The sequence below is a fragment of the Schistocerca americana genome, chromosome 8 (genome assembly GCF_021461395.2).
Source record: "Schistocerca americana isolate TAMUIC-IGC-003095 chromosome 8, iqSchAmer2.1, whole genome shotgun sequence".
Classification (NCBI taxonomy): Eukaryota; Metazoa; Arthropoda; class Insecta; order Orthoptera; family Acrididae; genus Schistocerca; species Schistocerca americana.
In genome coordinates, this window is record NC_060126.1 from 158396051 (window position 1) to 158410885 (window position 14835).

Here is a 14835-nt window from a genome sequence, read left to right on the forward strand (position 1 = left end):
GTCACAGACAAATCAAATATATTCTGACATTTCAACAAGCAGTTGAGAATGACTATAAATATGAAATCATCATCTGTGAAATAAATAATTTACAGCCAAATTGCAGAAATTTCTTCCAAGAAAAAATCTTTTACAAACATCAGGAACAATAAAGTCCTATAATGCTTCTGTGGAGAACCTCAGATATAGTTTTGGTTTTGGTACATGACTTCCCACTAGTTACTATGAACTGTGGCCTTGAATCCAGTCACAGACTCCATAGGCATGCCATTTGATTGGAAGCTGCTTGTGAGGAACTGTATCAAAAGCCTTCTGGAAATCTATAAATATGGAATTAACTTGAGATTTCCTGTTGGTAGCATCTTTAACCTGTGTGAATAAAGAAGCACTTGTGATTCACAAGAATTATATTTTTGAAGTCTGTGCTGGTTATGTATCTTTCTTGGAGGTATTTCATAATGTATATACACCAAAATTCTATTAATAATAAGTGTCAATGATATGGGTCTCTAATTTGGGTCTCTAATTCCTTCCCTGTGTACTAGATTGACCTGTGCAACTTTGCAGTCTGTGAATACAGATGTTTAATTGAGCCTCTATCTATCTATCTATCTATCTATCTTCTATACACACGTAAACTGAACACCCTTACCTCAGTTTATGGCTAACATCAGGAAGTACCGTAGGCATTTTCATAGAGTTTTACAGATAAATAGACTGTTTTATGAGGAAGGTCTGTTTATTATCATTTATAAACATTTAATACAAACTGACTGAACTATGACGATTTAGCATCTTGTGCCACTAAGAAAACGCCACCGTTGTTATCTGACTGTGCGTGGCAGAATGGCTTGGAATCGCTTTAGCTCATGTGTGCTCCATACAAGTGCTACATAGCAGAGGGTACTTCATATCATTACATGGCAGAAGAAGCTTTGTACAAATGTTAAGTGGTGAAGGATGCTTTTTACTGATGTTGTGTGACATAGGGGCATCTTACCAGAGTTATGTGGAAGTGGGTGCTCCTTACCAATGTGTGTGGCAGAATGTGCTTCATGATAATGTTTCGTGTCAGTGTCTTGTACCAAAGCTGCATGGTAGAGGGTGGTGTGTGCTAATGTTGCATTGTGGAGGATGCTCTGTACCAGTGTTGTGTGGCAGTGGGTGCCTCATACCACATTGTAGGTCACACACAAAATGTAGCTCTCACCACACTGGTTCTGGAGTCAGTCATCTGGCAAGTAACTAGTGCTGATTTGTTGTGGTCAGGTGGATAATAACATATTGGATTGCAGTCAGGCAGCTGGCATGCGCGTGTAGCTCTTACTGAGCTCGTGCTACAGTCAGACAGATTAGGTGGTGCGTATACTCACAGCATCCACCTTTGCCACATGTCATTCTGAATGCCAATTAAATATGGAACATATAATTTGCACCTTCTGAGAACTTTCCTGTCATGTACTGCTTAAATGGTTTGAGTCATTGTCTGGCCATAAATACTTTGTGCTACTCTTGTGCAGCCAGGAGAGGGGGGTTGCTAGTTTGGGACTATATGATAAAAATTGAGCTGTTTCATCAACATATTATGAAAGGGACGTACTTGTTATACAGTAAGGATTCAGAGACTTCCCTGTGAAAAGTGACTAAAGTTGGTTTGACTACCATAAAGGTATCCACTTCCAAATTGCTCAAGTTGGCAGCTGCTCATGATTCAAATTCTAGAGTAGTTACTAAATCTTCATTGTTGAGTGAACTTCAGAAGACTGCTTTTGGTACAGTAACTTCAATTTTGTGGCTCTGTTGTTGGTAAAATTACCATTGCTTTCACACAGGTATTGATTGTGTCTTGCTACTAGTATTCTTAACATTTGTGCATAGTGACATTGTACAACCCATTAACTCACATATTATAAGCCACGCAGATGACATTATAATATTCTTCTGTGGTAGATAATGTAAGGAGTTAGAATCTTTTGCTGCTAGTGGGGTAACAAACAGGGTTAACAAAACACTTCATCAATTAGAGGTGCAAGGTGAATGTTGCTAAATCTCAATTACTGGCATTTCAAACAGGCAGGCATCACCACAATGTTAGAAGTAGTATACACTACTGGAGAACCATTAATACACCCTTTTAGAGGTTTCCAATTCACTCAAGATTTATTGTTGCAACAGCACATATAGAGTACACAAAATGATTACATTTACAGATCAATAGCACAAGCAGTTCTGAGGTACTAGGTATCAATCCTTGCTGAAACACCTGTGTTAGTACAGGGTATAACCTCCACAAGCAGCAGTGCAGGCACTGATTCTGCTATCCAGTCAGTTGTATGAACAGTGAATACTGTCCTGGTGTATGTTATGCCATATCTGCTTGACCTGTTGATGTAGTTCTGTAAGAGTTGTTGGCTGATGAGTCACATTAGTCATTTTTCATCCCATTATACTGCACACAAGCACAATTGGAGACAAGTCCAGAGATTGTGCTGGCCAGGGAAGCTGCTACATGTCTTGCAGAGCACTTTGAGTTTCATGGGCTGTGTGCGGGCAAGCACTGTCCTGTTGCAACAAGACATCATCTTCCTGTTGGAAGAATGGAAAAAAAGGATGGGTCCAACAACATTCTACATTTATCAGACACTAGTTCTAGTTATTGTCCCCTCCAGAAACACCAAAGGTGAATGAGAGTTGTAGCTTATCGCACCCCAGTCTGTAAGACATGGGATGGGGTCAGTGTTTCTTGGCCGTATGCACTCTATGAGACAACATTCACCAGGTCTGTGTTGTAAGTACAGATGACCATCACCTGCATGCTTTCTTCGCTGAAGACTACTGCTCGCCATTCTTCTTCCAAGTGATCTTCTGATGGCACTCTTTGAGCTGTGCATGTTAATGCTGTAGCGCGAGTGGAAGACGGGCTAGAGGTGTGCATGCCTGTAGTCCCAATGCTAATAACCAGTTTGCAATAGTTTGTGTTGACTCATCTGAATTCACAAGCCGTCTTTTTTGTGATGTGGTAGCTCTATGATCTGCCACTGCTGCCCTTACAATGTGATGATCCTGGGGGACATCTGTGCAGTGTTGACATACAGAACCTCACTTGCATGGTTGTAAATGTTCAACAATAGCACTGATACCAGCATTGTTTCAACATTGTTGCAGCACGTTCAACTTGTGTGGCAGTTCTCCAAAAAGACTATTCCATCACTTTGAAGGCCACAGTTTGACCTCTTTCAAACTTGCTATTTTGGCTGTAGGAAGCATGAGTGCATCTCTGTGGCATGGTTGCCTGCTTGCTTCACACTTTTGCACCACACTGAGGCTTCTGGTCATTAGGGTAGATACAGATGGAGCTCTCATAGCTATGCCATAATGCTATCTATTGGCAGACGACACTGAAACCATTATCAGACCATCTGCTATTCCCCATATGGTGTATGCTATTATCACATCAAAATCAATGTTGTCTCTCCAAGTGTAGTAATTTTTTTTCCAGCAACAGAAACTGGCAGCTGAAGGTTTCTGGATGTGTACGTTGATGAGAATCTGCAAAGGCAAACCATATTTATTTTGTATGTGGAAAAGTCAGTACTGGCTTATATCTCCATAGCCAGCACACAGAAATAGTTCCTAGCCAAAAATTAAAAGTAACATACTGTAAAACAACTTACTGCTTTCTTAACTATGCTATTTAATTATGGGGCCTTGCAGCTAATGTATACTTAAAAAAGTTTTTTATGAGTCAGCTAACTGCAGTTTTCAAGTACACTTGTCTGCGTGGTCATAACATCAGAACAAAATATAATCACTTTTGGAAAACAACCAAATTAAAAATGAAGGAGGAACAATTATACTATGTAACATATTTCTTGAATGTAATTATTGTCGTATTATTTTTTCTAACATGTGCAAAAGCCATCACTGTGCTGACTCCATACAAAGAAAATGTGATATTCTTAGATTTGGTGTAACAAACTACCAAACTATCTAAGAACATGCAAGGGGATTGATTTTTAGACAAAACTGAAAACTTTTCTGATAGAAAACTGTTTATATTTATTCAATGAATTTTAAGACACTGCTATCTGCTTTGATTTTTCTACAAGGTAACAGCAACAAACATGGCACCACCAACTTAATTTGCTTTATACTTTCAGTAGACCATTGGGTTGTTGGTAAAAACTTTGGTTTTAACTTACCTCCAACAGTACATAGCTAATTTTGAGTAGGTGATAATGATTTCTGCTTCAGCATCTTCAATGAGCGCGTGGAGCTCTGAATCTTTCCCACCACAAGTATGACAATTTACAACAGTGATACCAATATCATCTAGGTGTATCCCTGTCCTGTGTTTGACCTGCTCTTTTGGAGGCTGTGCCCCTGTTGGTACTTTTCTGAGACCTTGTAACCTGTAAAATCTCCCCAGTCCACTCCATATGTCTCCACTACCCATGTAACCATCTCATGTATGTAGTGGGCTCCTGATCTATTTAATGGATGTGTTTTGCATAACTCGTGGACCTTACATCCAACAATTTTAAGTGCAAACACAGTAAACATGAGGAGCTGCAAATCCAAATGATGGATACTGATACCCTTCCACCCTATGATGTATGTCAAGAAAGCTGCAGCTTACACAGTGACGCAACAGTTTGAGCTTCTGATTCAGGACCTTCACTTGGTTCTGTACAAAAGTACTGTAATTGGACCTGTCAATAATGATGCAGGTGGTGAGCTTCACTTTCATCTTTCAAGCAAGACGGGTTGTCTTTACTTCAGATAGCTGCTGGAAACCAAAGAAAATTTTTTGTGATCTGAAACAGTGCACATCATTGGTACTGACAAGAGCCACTACCTGCAGTTGGCTGCACCCTATGCTGTTCATGACACCTGGTAAGACCCACTCCACATCTGGGATGCACACACAGTGCAAACTGCATTTCTTCTCATCCTTGGCAGCCATCTCCCTAGAAGGCTCCATCACATGCCTAATAACATAACATTAGAGCCTCCAACCACCGATAATCCTACTCTACATGGATACATGTACCTTGCAAACAGAGAGGCATCATCTGGAACAGGGAAAATGTTTGCAGCTAGTTCAAATCATTATCAGTGACAGGTAGCATTTGAAACGTATTTGTCGTATGAACCAGAGAGGCTTTTTGGGTGTTTCAATGACCATCATGATTTATGTATTTTAAATATTTTTAGTTTTAGAAGTACAAATTGTTCCAGATACTCGTGACGTACAGTAATAAGATATTTTGTGTGCAATCCATATTTCACTAATATTCTGTGAGTAAAGTGAAATAAAGTTTAATGAAACTCTGTATTCTGATTATAGTGTAACAAGACTTTCCACAATGACCAAAGCTTCAGACAGCTCAGCGGCCGGATCAGATGTCTATGCAGAATTTATTACTGCTGGGAAGAAACTGGCATCACCACCTCCTGGTGAGGAGCTGGTCATTAGTGGTATATCTGGACATTTTCCAAAAAGTGTTGGACTCTATGAGCTCCAGGATAATCTTAAGAACTTACCTGATCTGATGAGTGATTATCGACGTGGCCGGCAAGGAGGTCGGTAACATTTTGTTTCACTGAAATATCTGATTATTTATCCAATATTGCTACTAGAATTTTTGTGTTGCATGCATAATTATGTTGTATGAGTATTCTTTTAGAACTAAACCTGTACTAACTTGTGTTTTGTATCACATTACTCAAAGGCATAGCAGTTGATTCTGTCTACTTTTTTAAGTTTTGTAGGTATTGCATTTCCCTCTGTTGTGGATTTCTGGATGTTCTACATTTCAAGTGCCAAGGTGGTTTATAATGTTTCCAGTTCTCTCTCTTTTTTTTTCACCTTCATTGAAATGTAAGTCATGTGATTAGTGAACTGCTGTAAAAGAGGTATTCATGAAGTAATCTTCAACTGGCTATTAAAAAAGGGAAAAAAAACAGATACATTTTTATATACAATCTGTACTTATATGTTGACATTACTTCTCCTTACAGTCACCACCCAAATTCAAACATTTGACATCGTCTTCTTTATTCCTTCATTAAAGAATGGTACCACCAAGTGCCTCAGTCAGTTGTTGACGGCATCCTAGAACTCATAGTTGGTCATGAAACACTGAGTAGCCAGTCAGGCCTTCATCTTGGAGAAGAGAGGAAGATCACTTGGTGCCAAGTCAGACTACAGAGAGAATCCTAAAAAATTCCCCATTCAAAAAAATGTGAGTTTTGTTTTTCTTCTATTTGTGATATAGGTCACGCATCATCATAAAAGTGAATGATTCCTTTGGTATTCATCTGTGCCTTTTGGATTTTTTTAACACTCTTAAAAAATCTGTAATGTTGCAGTATTCTCATGTCTTACTCTCACAAAATCTGTTGTCAAAATTGTTTTCTGATCTCAAAGAAGCTTTAACCATCGTTTTGTAGTTTGGTTGAATTTTTTGGACTCGTTTGGAAAATAAGTGTCCACCCACTGCTTGGACTGTTATCTAGTCTCACGAGTTCACATGATACACCTATCTCTCATGCCCAGGCATGATTCTGTTCAGTAATTCCTCTCTCTCTTCATGGTAGTGCTGAAGGAATGTTAAGGCTAAACCGGTTCTTTCAGTTTTTGGACATCTTTTACCTGTAGGCGTTTTGGCACTACCACACTTAAAACTTTTTGTAATATATCGTCCCTATGACATGGTGAAGGAGGGTTGACCTTGAAATCTGAGGCATGTCTTCAGAATGTTCAGAAATTTTGAACCAACATCTCATAAATACAATTTCGTCATCGTGTTGCACGAGTGGTGACTTTTGAGTTTTTGTAAGTTATCAATTAAAGCTTTCAAGTACTCTTCCTGAGATTTAACCACTGTTACCATTTCTGCCCTGTCAGTTGTGACCAACTGTTTGAAGGTAATACTGTCTGGCATTTCCTCATCATATTTGTGAAACCATTCAATAACAGTTTCCTTACCAGGGTATTTATTACACAAACTCATCATGCAGTCATAACTGTTAGTGTCACAGACCATTAAATCTAGTAACTCTTTGTAGTTAAGATCACCAAGTTTTGCACCTGCAATAATCATTTTGACATTTTGATGATATAAACAAACACATATGGAGTGTGTCCCTGAGGATCCAGCCAAAATACACCACGTAGGGCAGAGGTCACAAAATTTTGACCTTCCAATTTTGCATTCAGGATGAGAATTTTTGAAGGCTACATAAAGTTCATTTAAATTTGACAGCACTAGTCGTTTCTGCTTTGTTACTTTAACTCCATTTATAACAACATTTTTGCTATCTTTGCAACCTGGGGACATTTTATTGTTTTCACCATCTTCAAAAAACTGCTGGATCTTTTTAATTATTTCTTCACTTATACGTACTCCTTTCTTCTTTCCTAAAACTGGAGAAATGCATTGCTCTTTCACTAATTTTTGGGTTAGTTTAACCAAATGATGAGAAATATTGAATTCATGATCTATTTTTTTTTCTCTTGACCACAAGTCAGGGAGAAAAGTTAAAATTTTAACTTTTTCCTCTTTAGATGTCACTGAACATTTAATTTTTAATTTCTCTATTAAGCTCAAATATTCAGTGTCAGATGATGCTGGTGGTAGGTTTTCTTCTTCTTTAGAAATAGTGCTGGTATCTGTATTATTAAAGCTTGATTGCAAGTCTTTTCTAATTTTGTCTGAAATTTGTTGTACCTTATTTTCAATAGCTACTTTTCTTTTTCTGCTACTTAATTTTATTATTTTCAAAGCAGGAGGTATGTCTAACTTAGAACACGCAAAATCCAATATGCTAACAGCTTCCTCATTAGGAATCTAAATGTCATTAACAAGGTTACATGATTCTGGTTCTGGATTCGCAACAAATATTTTTGAGTAGCAATTTGGGCACAGGGAATTTCCAGGAATCACATTACGTTTCACTTGGGAAGCTCACGTAACAAGGACAAATGTTCAAGTTTTATTTGCCTCAAACCTTTAGTAATAGGCTTTTTATGAACTTAAAGTGGATCACAGCATTTCTTTCCAAAAATGTGGTTGTACTTCAGAATATATTTCTTCTCATGATACACACACACTGGTGTTACAGAAGAACTTACTCAAAATTTAAACAAATTTTGTCTAACTTCATCAAAGTCATTGACGTTTTTCAAGTTTCTTGAAACTGAACTGTAAACTGTTTTGTGACACACTTCACCTGCTATCTGTCCAACAGAGCACTATTCATCCATGTTATTGCATTCCAGTTAATATCTCAAAATTAATTACAAATTACACACAGAACAAAGCACATAACACATTCTACACTCTCAATGAAGTATGTACATCCACACTAACAGAGGTTTCAGAACAGACTGACTACAACAATGCTACACCCAGCAATAATGTACTTCTTTATTGACAATAAACCTAGAGGTAAATGGGCATTTTTATTACCATAGAACAAAAGCAAAATATCCTATTGTTTAATATTGCATTATTAAAAATAAATAGTCTAAATGAATATTGAGTGATAGTGTTAACTAAATATAGGTCACAATTAAATTTTATTACAATGAAACAATAAACCATTTAAATAGGCAACAGCCATAAGATCAGTTGTAGAGTAATGTGAATTATTTCCTCATTTTCAAAAATTCATATCTTTGTTCACAGTCAGATATCAATGTTGAAATTTTTACAGTACATTGCTACCACATAGGTGTACAAACTGTGCAAAAATGATATTTTTATATTCATTCCCACCTGAGATAACTAACCCCACACTTGACAAAAAATGAAAATTTTCAAATTTCAAAAATTTGTAAAAAATTAAGGAAACATTTGTAAGTGTTCTTGCTCTATATGAGGCTAGTAGCGTGTGATATCTAACTATAGGAAAAAATAGACTCTCATAAATCACTCCTTGTTTGTTATTTTTGGGCCTAGAAAACGGATTTTTGAAAATTTGGATACCATATTTTGGAGGTTATTTTGACTGGTTATGTTTGAATTTAGGGTATTTTGTGTAATGGACAATGTTGTAGAGTACACTTTTGTAATAACAATCATGTCAATTGCAATGTTGTAACTTAATGCAGTGCAGAGATATTCAAATTTTTGCTAATGTCTCCAGAGTGAAAAATCATCGCACTCCGTCGAATAAAAATGGCCGCCATCCAGTACAGGTGCAAGATAAATTATTTTAAAAAACGGTTTGGAACTTCTCAAATATAGGGCAACCACTTATAAAAAAAATATTTAAAAATGGCCAAGCAACCATCACTGGACCACTTCATATGGATTGACCCATTAGTTCCTCATTGATTAGATTTGATTTGATATATTTATTCATCCAGAGATCATCTCACAATGATATAAGATTTGTTACCATAATCCAATGAAAATAGCTCAAAATATACAAACATGCATAATATATGCATATGTTGTGATGAGGTTAGGACAGATAGACAGTTAGGACAGATAGATAGCAGTGGCCTTGGTGAAGAAATCATCACAGCATTTGCCTGAAATAATTTAGAAAAAGCTGACTCAGGTTAGCCAGACAGAGCAAACTCCATACTTCTGAATATCTACATCTATACTCCATAAAGTGCATGACAGAGAATACATCCCATTATACCAGTTAGTAGGGTTTCTTCCCATTCCATTCATGTGTGGAGTGTGGAAAGAATGACTGTTTGAATACCTCTATGCATGCTGCAGTTATTCTAATCTCATTCTCACTAACCCTATGCAAGTGATATGCCGGGGTTGTAGTATATTCCTAGTGTCACCATTTAAAGCTGGTTCTTGAAACTTTGTTAGTAGACTTTCTTGGGGTCATTTATGTTCATCTTAAAGAGCATTCCAGTTCACCTTCTTCAGCAGCTCTGTCACACTCTCCCATGAGCCAGACAAACCTGTCACCATTCTTGCTGCCCTTCTCTATATACATTCAATACCCCATGTTAGTCCTATATGGTATGGCCCACAAATGTGAGCAGTATTCTAGGATAAGTCATGTGAGTAAATTGTAAGCAATATCTTTTGTGGACTGATTGCAGTTCGCCAGTATTCTACCAATAAACTGAACTCTACCACCAGCTTTACCCACAACAAAGCCCATGTGATTGTTCCATTTATACCCTGCGGAATGTTATGCCTAAGTATTTATATGAGTTGGTCAATTCCAACCCTGACTCACTGATATTATAGTAATAAAATACAGCATTTTTTGTGGTTTGAACTGCACAATTTTACATTTCTGAACATTTAAAGCAAGTTGCCAATCATTGCATCACTTTGAAATCTTTCTAGACCTGACTGGATATTTATGCAGCTTCTTTTGAACTTCATTACAGGTAATTGCATCATCTGCAAAAAGTCTGAGGATACTATTAATGCTGTCTGTAAGGTCATTATTATACAACATGAACAGCAAGTATCCCAACACTTCCCTGGATCACACCTGAAGTTACTTCTACATCTGACAATGTCTGTCCATCCAAGATAATATGCTGTGTTTTAAGTCCTCATTCCAATCACAAATTTCACTTGATACCCCATGTGATCATACTTTTGACAATGAGCATAGTTTTTGTAATGAGTGAATGCTTTTCAGAAATCAAGAAATACTGCATCTACCTGACTGCCTTGATCCAAAGTTTTCAGGATCTCATGAGAAAAATATGAGTTGAGTTTCACAGGACTGATGTTTTCAGAGTCCATGCTGGTTGGTGTGGAGTAGGTCATTCTGTTCAAAGTACTTCAATATATTTGAGCTCAGAACATTGTCTAAGATTCTGCGACAGATCAATGTCAAGGATATTGGATAGTAATTTTGTGGATCACTTCTACTAGCTTTCTTGTAGACAGATGTGACCTGTGCTTATTCAAACTAATGATAATGGCTTTTTGTTCCAGGAATGTACAAGAGACTCTAGTTAGAAGAGGGGCTAACTGAGCCCCTAATTCAGCATAGAATCTAATTGGGATTCCATCGGGCTCTGGACTCTATTCAATTTTAATAATTTCAACTTATACTAATATTTATTTCACTCATATTTTCAGTGGTGTAAGGATTAAATTGGTGCTGTTCTCCTGGGTTTTCTTTATAATGAAACATTTGAAAACATAGTTAAAGATTTCATCATTTGCTTAGCTACCCTAAATTTCAGATCCTGTCTCATTTGCTATGGACTGGATGCTAACTTTGGTGCCACTGACTGCCTCTACACATGACCAGAATTTCTTTAGGTTTTGTGAAAGATCGTTTACAATATTCTGATAGTCATTAAAGACATCACACATTGCTTTCTTGCCAACCAAATATGTTTCATTCAGCATTTCCTTGTCTGCAGTCCTATGGTATGATTTACATTATTACCTGTACGCAGTAGTTTCTGTTTTTTCCCTTCCATTATGAACTGTTCTACTGGCTACAGATCTACCCAGTGCATTGTCAATCATCCTTTTAAACTGAAGCCATACTTCCTCTGCATGTTCCTGCCCTGCGCTGAAACTTTCAAGTTTCTTATTGAGATATGACTTTTTATCTGGTTTAATCCAATACATTTTCATCATGAGTTGGGTTTTGAACTACCTGCTGCAGGTTGTTTTCAGAGAAGACATTTAGTAATGTTTTATAGGATGGCTTACCACATCACTGCTAACAAAACTGGAATTTTCCTATTTGATTGTTGGATGATGAAAAGCTCCACTGATAATTGCAGTGTTACTAGGGAACTTACTTACAAATGAATGGGATTTTCTCTAAAGTTTTATATTAGGATATGAGTCTGGTGGGTGGCAGAAGGATCCAATTACCATTTTACCCTACCCCTTATAGTGAGTCTTGTCCAAACAATCTCACATGTAGTTTCAATTTCCATCTCAGTGGGTTTCAGTTTCTTGTCTACTGTGACAAATACACCACCTCCATTTCCCACCAGCCTATCCTTTCAATATATGCTTAATCCCCCCCCCCCCTTCCCCCCAAATCTCACTGCTGTCAGTTTTAGGTGTCAAACAGCTTTCTGTACCTAATAATATGTGAGCTTCACTGCTTTTTAGGAGCATTTCAAACTCTGAAACTTTGTTGCGAATGCTTCAGCAGTTAACCATAGGGTTTTTATACCCTCTCCTTTGGGAGGTATTTAGTTTGATCTTACACTGATATTTCTGGGTTTCTTACAACTATCACTGACTGAATGCAGAGTTACCTAATCTAAAATAGCATGGGATAAATTACCAGCAGTTAACCACAAATGAACTGTGCACATGGGAATGCATTTATGCTTCCAAAATACATTTTTAAAATTGTAGAAAAGCTTTGCATGGATGTAAAAGTTCACACACTATCCTAGTTTTCAGAACTAGTAGTTCCTTTAGTTCCTTCCTTGGAGAGGAGAGAGCACTAGTTGGGGAAGATTAAAAACGGAGAACACGTCACTCAGACTCCAGGATGAGAAGGACCCACCTATTTCTAAGATGAGGGGAGGCAGTACATGTGTGTGTGTGTGTGTGTGTGTGTGTGTGTGTGTGTGTGTGTGTGTGTGCTGTAACCGAAATGGATGTTTCAATATGTATCTAAATATAAACACTTACTTTTTAGGTAATTTAACTATAGATATCTAAATATATCTGTCTTGTGTAGGCCTAATTTTTACAAAATTGTTGTAGAGTATGGAATACAACAGCATATAAATGCTTTATATAACATATAATGAAACTATACATAAAAATGAAATTATAATATTCTTATTCTGCTTGGTTGATCACAGAGTCAATTTGTGTTCTTTATCCATGGCTGTATTTCTGGATCTTTGATAAGTTATCTTTATACAAATGACTATCTCTCTGTGATTCAAAATTATTTGTAAGTTTATGTCACTGTTTGAATTATTAATAGTTGTCTTTTATGTTAAGATGCATCTAACATTCCACCTCGCTTGGGAAAAGTGCCACATCCAGAGAAATTTGATGCTTCATTTTTTGGAGCGGATGCTATCACAGCTGACAAAGCAGACCCCTTATTGCGTATGCAGTTCGAAACTTGCTATGAGGCCATTGTGGATGCAGGTATGTTCATTTTTAGATGTCTTTTCGGTTGATGGTAACTATTGAGTACTATTTCTTTTTTACTCTACATAATGTTTGTGCCCATTGGCCTGATAAATTATGAATGAAACACATTGTCATCAACATTTAATTCCAATGCTACATAATTTTCTTATTTTGAATTGTATTTCGAGCTTTTCTCATTGGCTGTATACTCAGACCAGTTGTAGTAATAAATGTGATTTTCCTAGAAAGTTTCCCTGGTATTATTGCAAACATAATTCTAAACAAATATTTCTTTCATTAAAATTATTTTCGTTTTTCCTTATAACAGAATTTGTGATTTGAGATAGAAATGAAAGATGTTGTTCATTATTTGTGCATGTTTTTCATGTGTGTGTGTGTGTGTGTGTGTGTGTGTGTGTGTGTGTGTGTGTGCGTGTGTGTGTGTGTGTGTGTGTGTGTGTGTAGGAGGGGGGTGGAGGAGGTCACTTGCACACACATATTCTATTCCACCATCACCCTATACCCATCTCTCTCTCTGATTTGACCCTATTAATTCACCCTATTAATATGTACATCCAACATAAATCCAATGTCTGCATCAGGCCATTCAGTCTAGAATTGGTATGCCAGGCAGGCGAAATTGCTGTGAGCATTGAGGCAGGCATCCCACTGACACACCAGGTTCAAGATGTCCATTTAGTAAAACACTGTGCCCTGCTGCATGAAGAAGTCCGTAACTGACTGCTGTCTGGCCTTGTCCAACAGGAACCATTGACCTCTAAAAGCCTTTTTTAAGGTACTGAATGTGTGGTAATCTCACAGGGAGGGATTAGGACTATAGAGCAGGTGCTTGAGTGCCTCCCACTTCAGTTGGCCTGACTTCTGCAGTACAACATATCCAATATGGGGACACACATATTATGAACTTGGCATACAATTCCACTGTGGTGGTTTTTGACAGACATGCTGCCTCATGTGCTTCAGCAGCCAAGAAAAGAGTAACAGGACATTGGTCCTGTTTGGACGCATTTGGTAATAACATCACCGTAGTTCACATTTCCTCATTTACTGTACACATATGGGAAAGACATGAATGCCACACTAATCCCTTCGCTAGTTGTCATTGCTGATATACCTACATTGGAGTCATGCTAAATTGCATATGTGCTGCTGCAGTAACACCCTCAAATGGAAACTTTTTGATTACCCCTTATATACACTCTGCATTCCACTGTGAAGTGCATGGCAGATGACACTTAGTGTTGTACTTGTTCTGATTCTTGCTCCAGTTGGGTGTGGAGCATGGGAAGAACAGCAGCTTAAATACCTCAGTACCTGTTGAAATTAACCTATCTCATCATTGTGATCCCTATGGTGATGATACATGAAGGGCTGGATAATATCTCTCGATTCTTCACTTAATACTGGTTCTTGAAACTTTGTAATTATGTTTCCAAGGTTAAGTCATGTCTATCTTCAAATGTCTGCCAATTCAGGTTTTTTAGCACTTCTGTGATGCTCTCCCTTGAGTCAGAGAAACCCGTGACTATTTGTGCTGTCATCTTTTGATAGTTCAATATTCCTTTTTAGTCCTGTTTGGTGTGGGTCCCAAACACTTGAACAATACTCAAAGATGAGTCACACAAATGTTTTGTAAGCAGTCTCATTTGTAAATTGATAACATTTTCTGAGTATTCAGCCAGTGAACTGAAGTCTGCTAACTGCTTTACATACAGCTGAACCTACA

General features: G+C 37.5%; 1 protein-coding gene across 2 annotated transcripts in view; it reads left to right on the forward strand.

The window, feature by feature from the left end:
• Positions 1-14835, forward strand: part of LOC124545218 (fatty acid synthase-like) — a 435708-nt gene that overhangs the window by 22675 nt on the left and 398198 nt on the right. For both annotated transcript variants that reach the window (XM_047124086.1, XM_047124089.1), the window contains exons 2-3: positions 5351-5586; positions 12951-13103. In XM_047124086.1, coding sequence (XP_046980042.1) covers positions 5370-5586; positions 12951-13103 — 370 coding nt within the window. In that variant the 5' untranslated portion in view covers positions 5351-5369. The remainder of the gene's footprint in view (positions 1-5350; positions 5587-12950; positions 13104-14835) is intronic.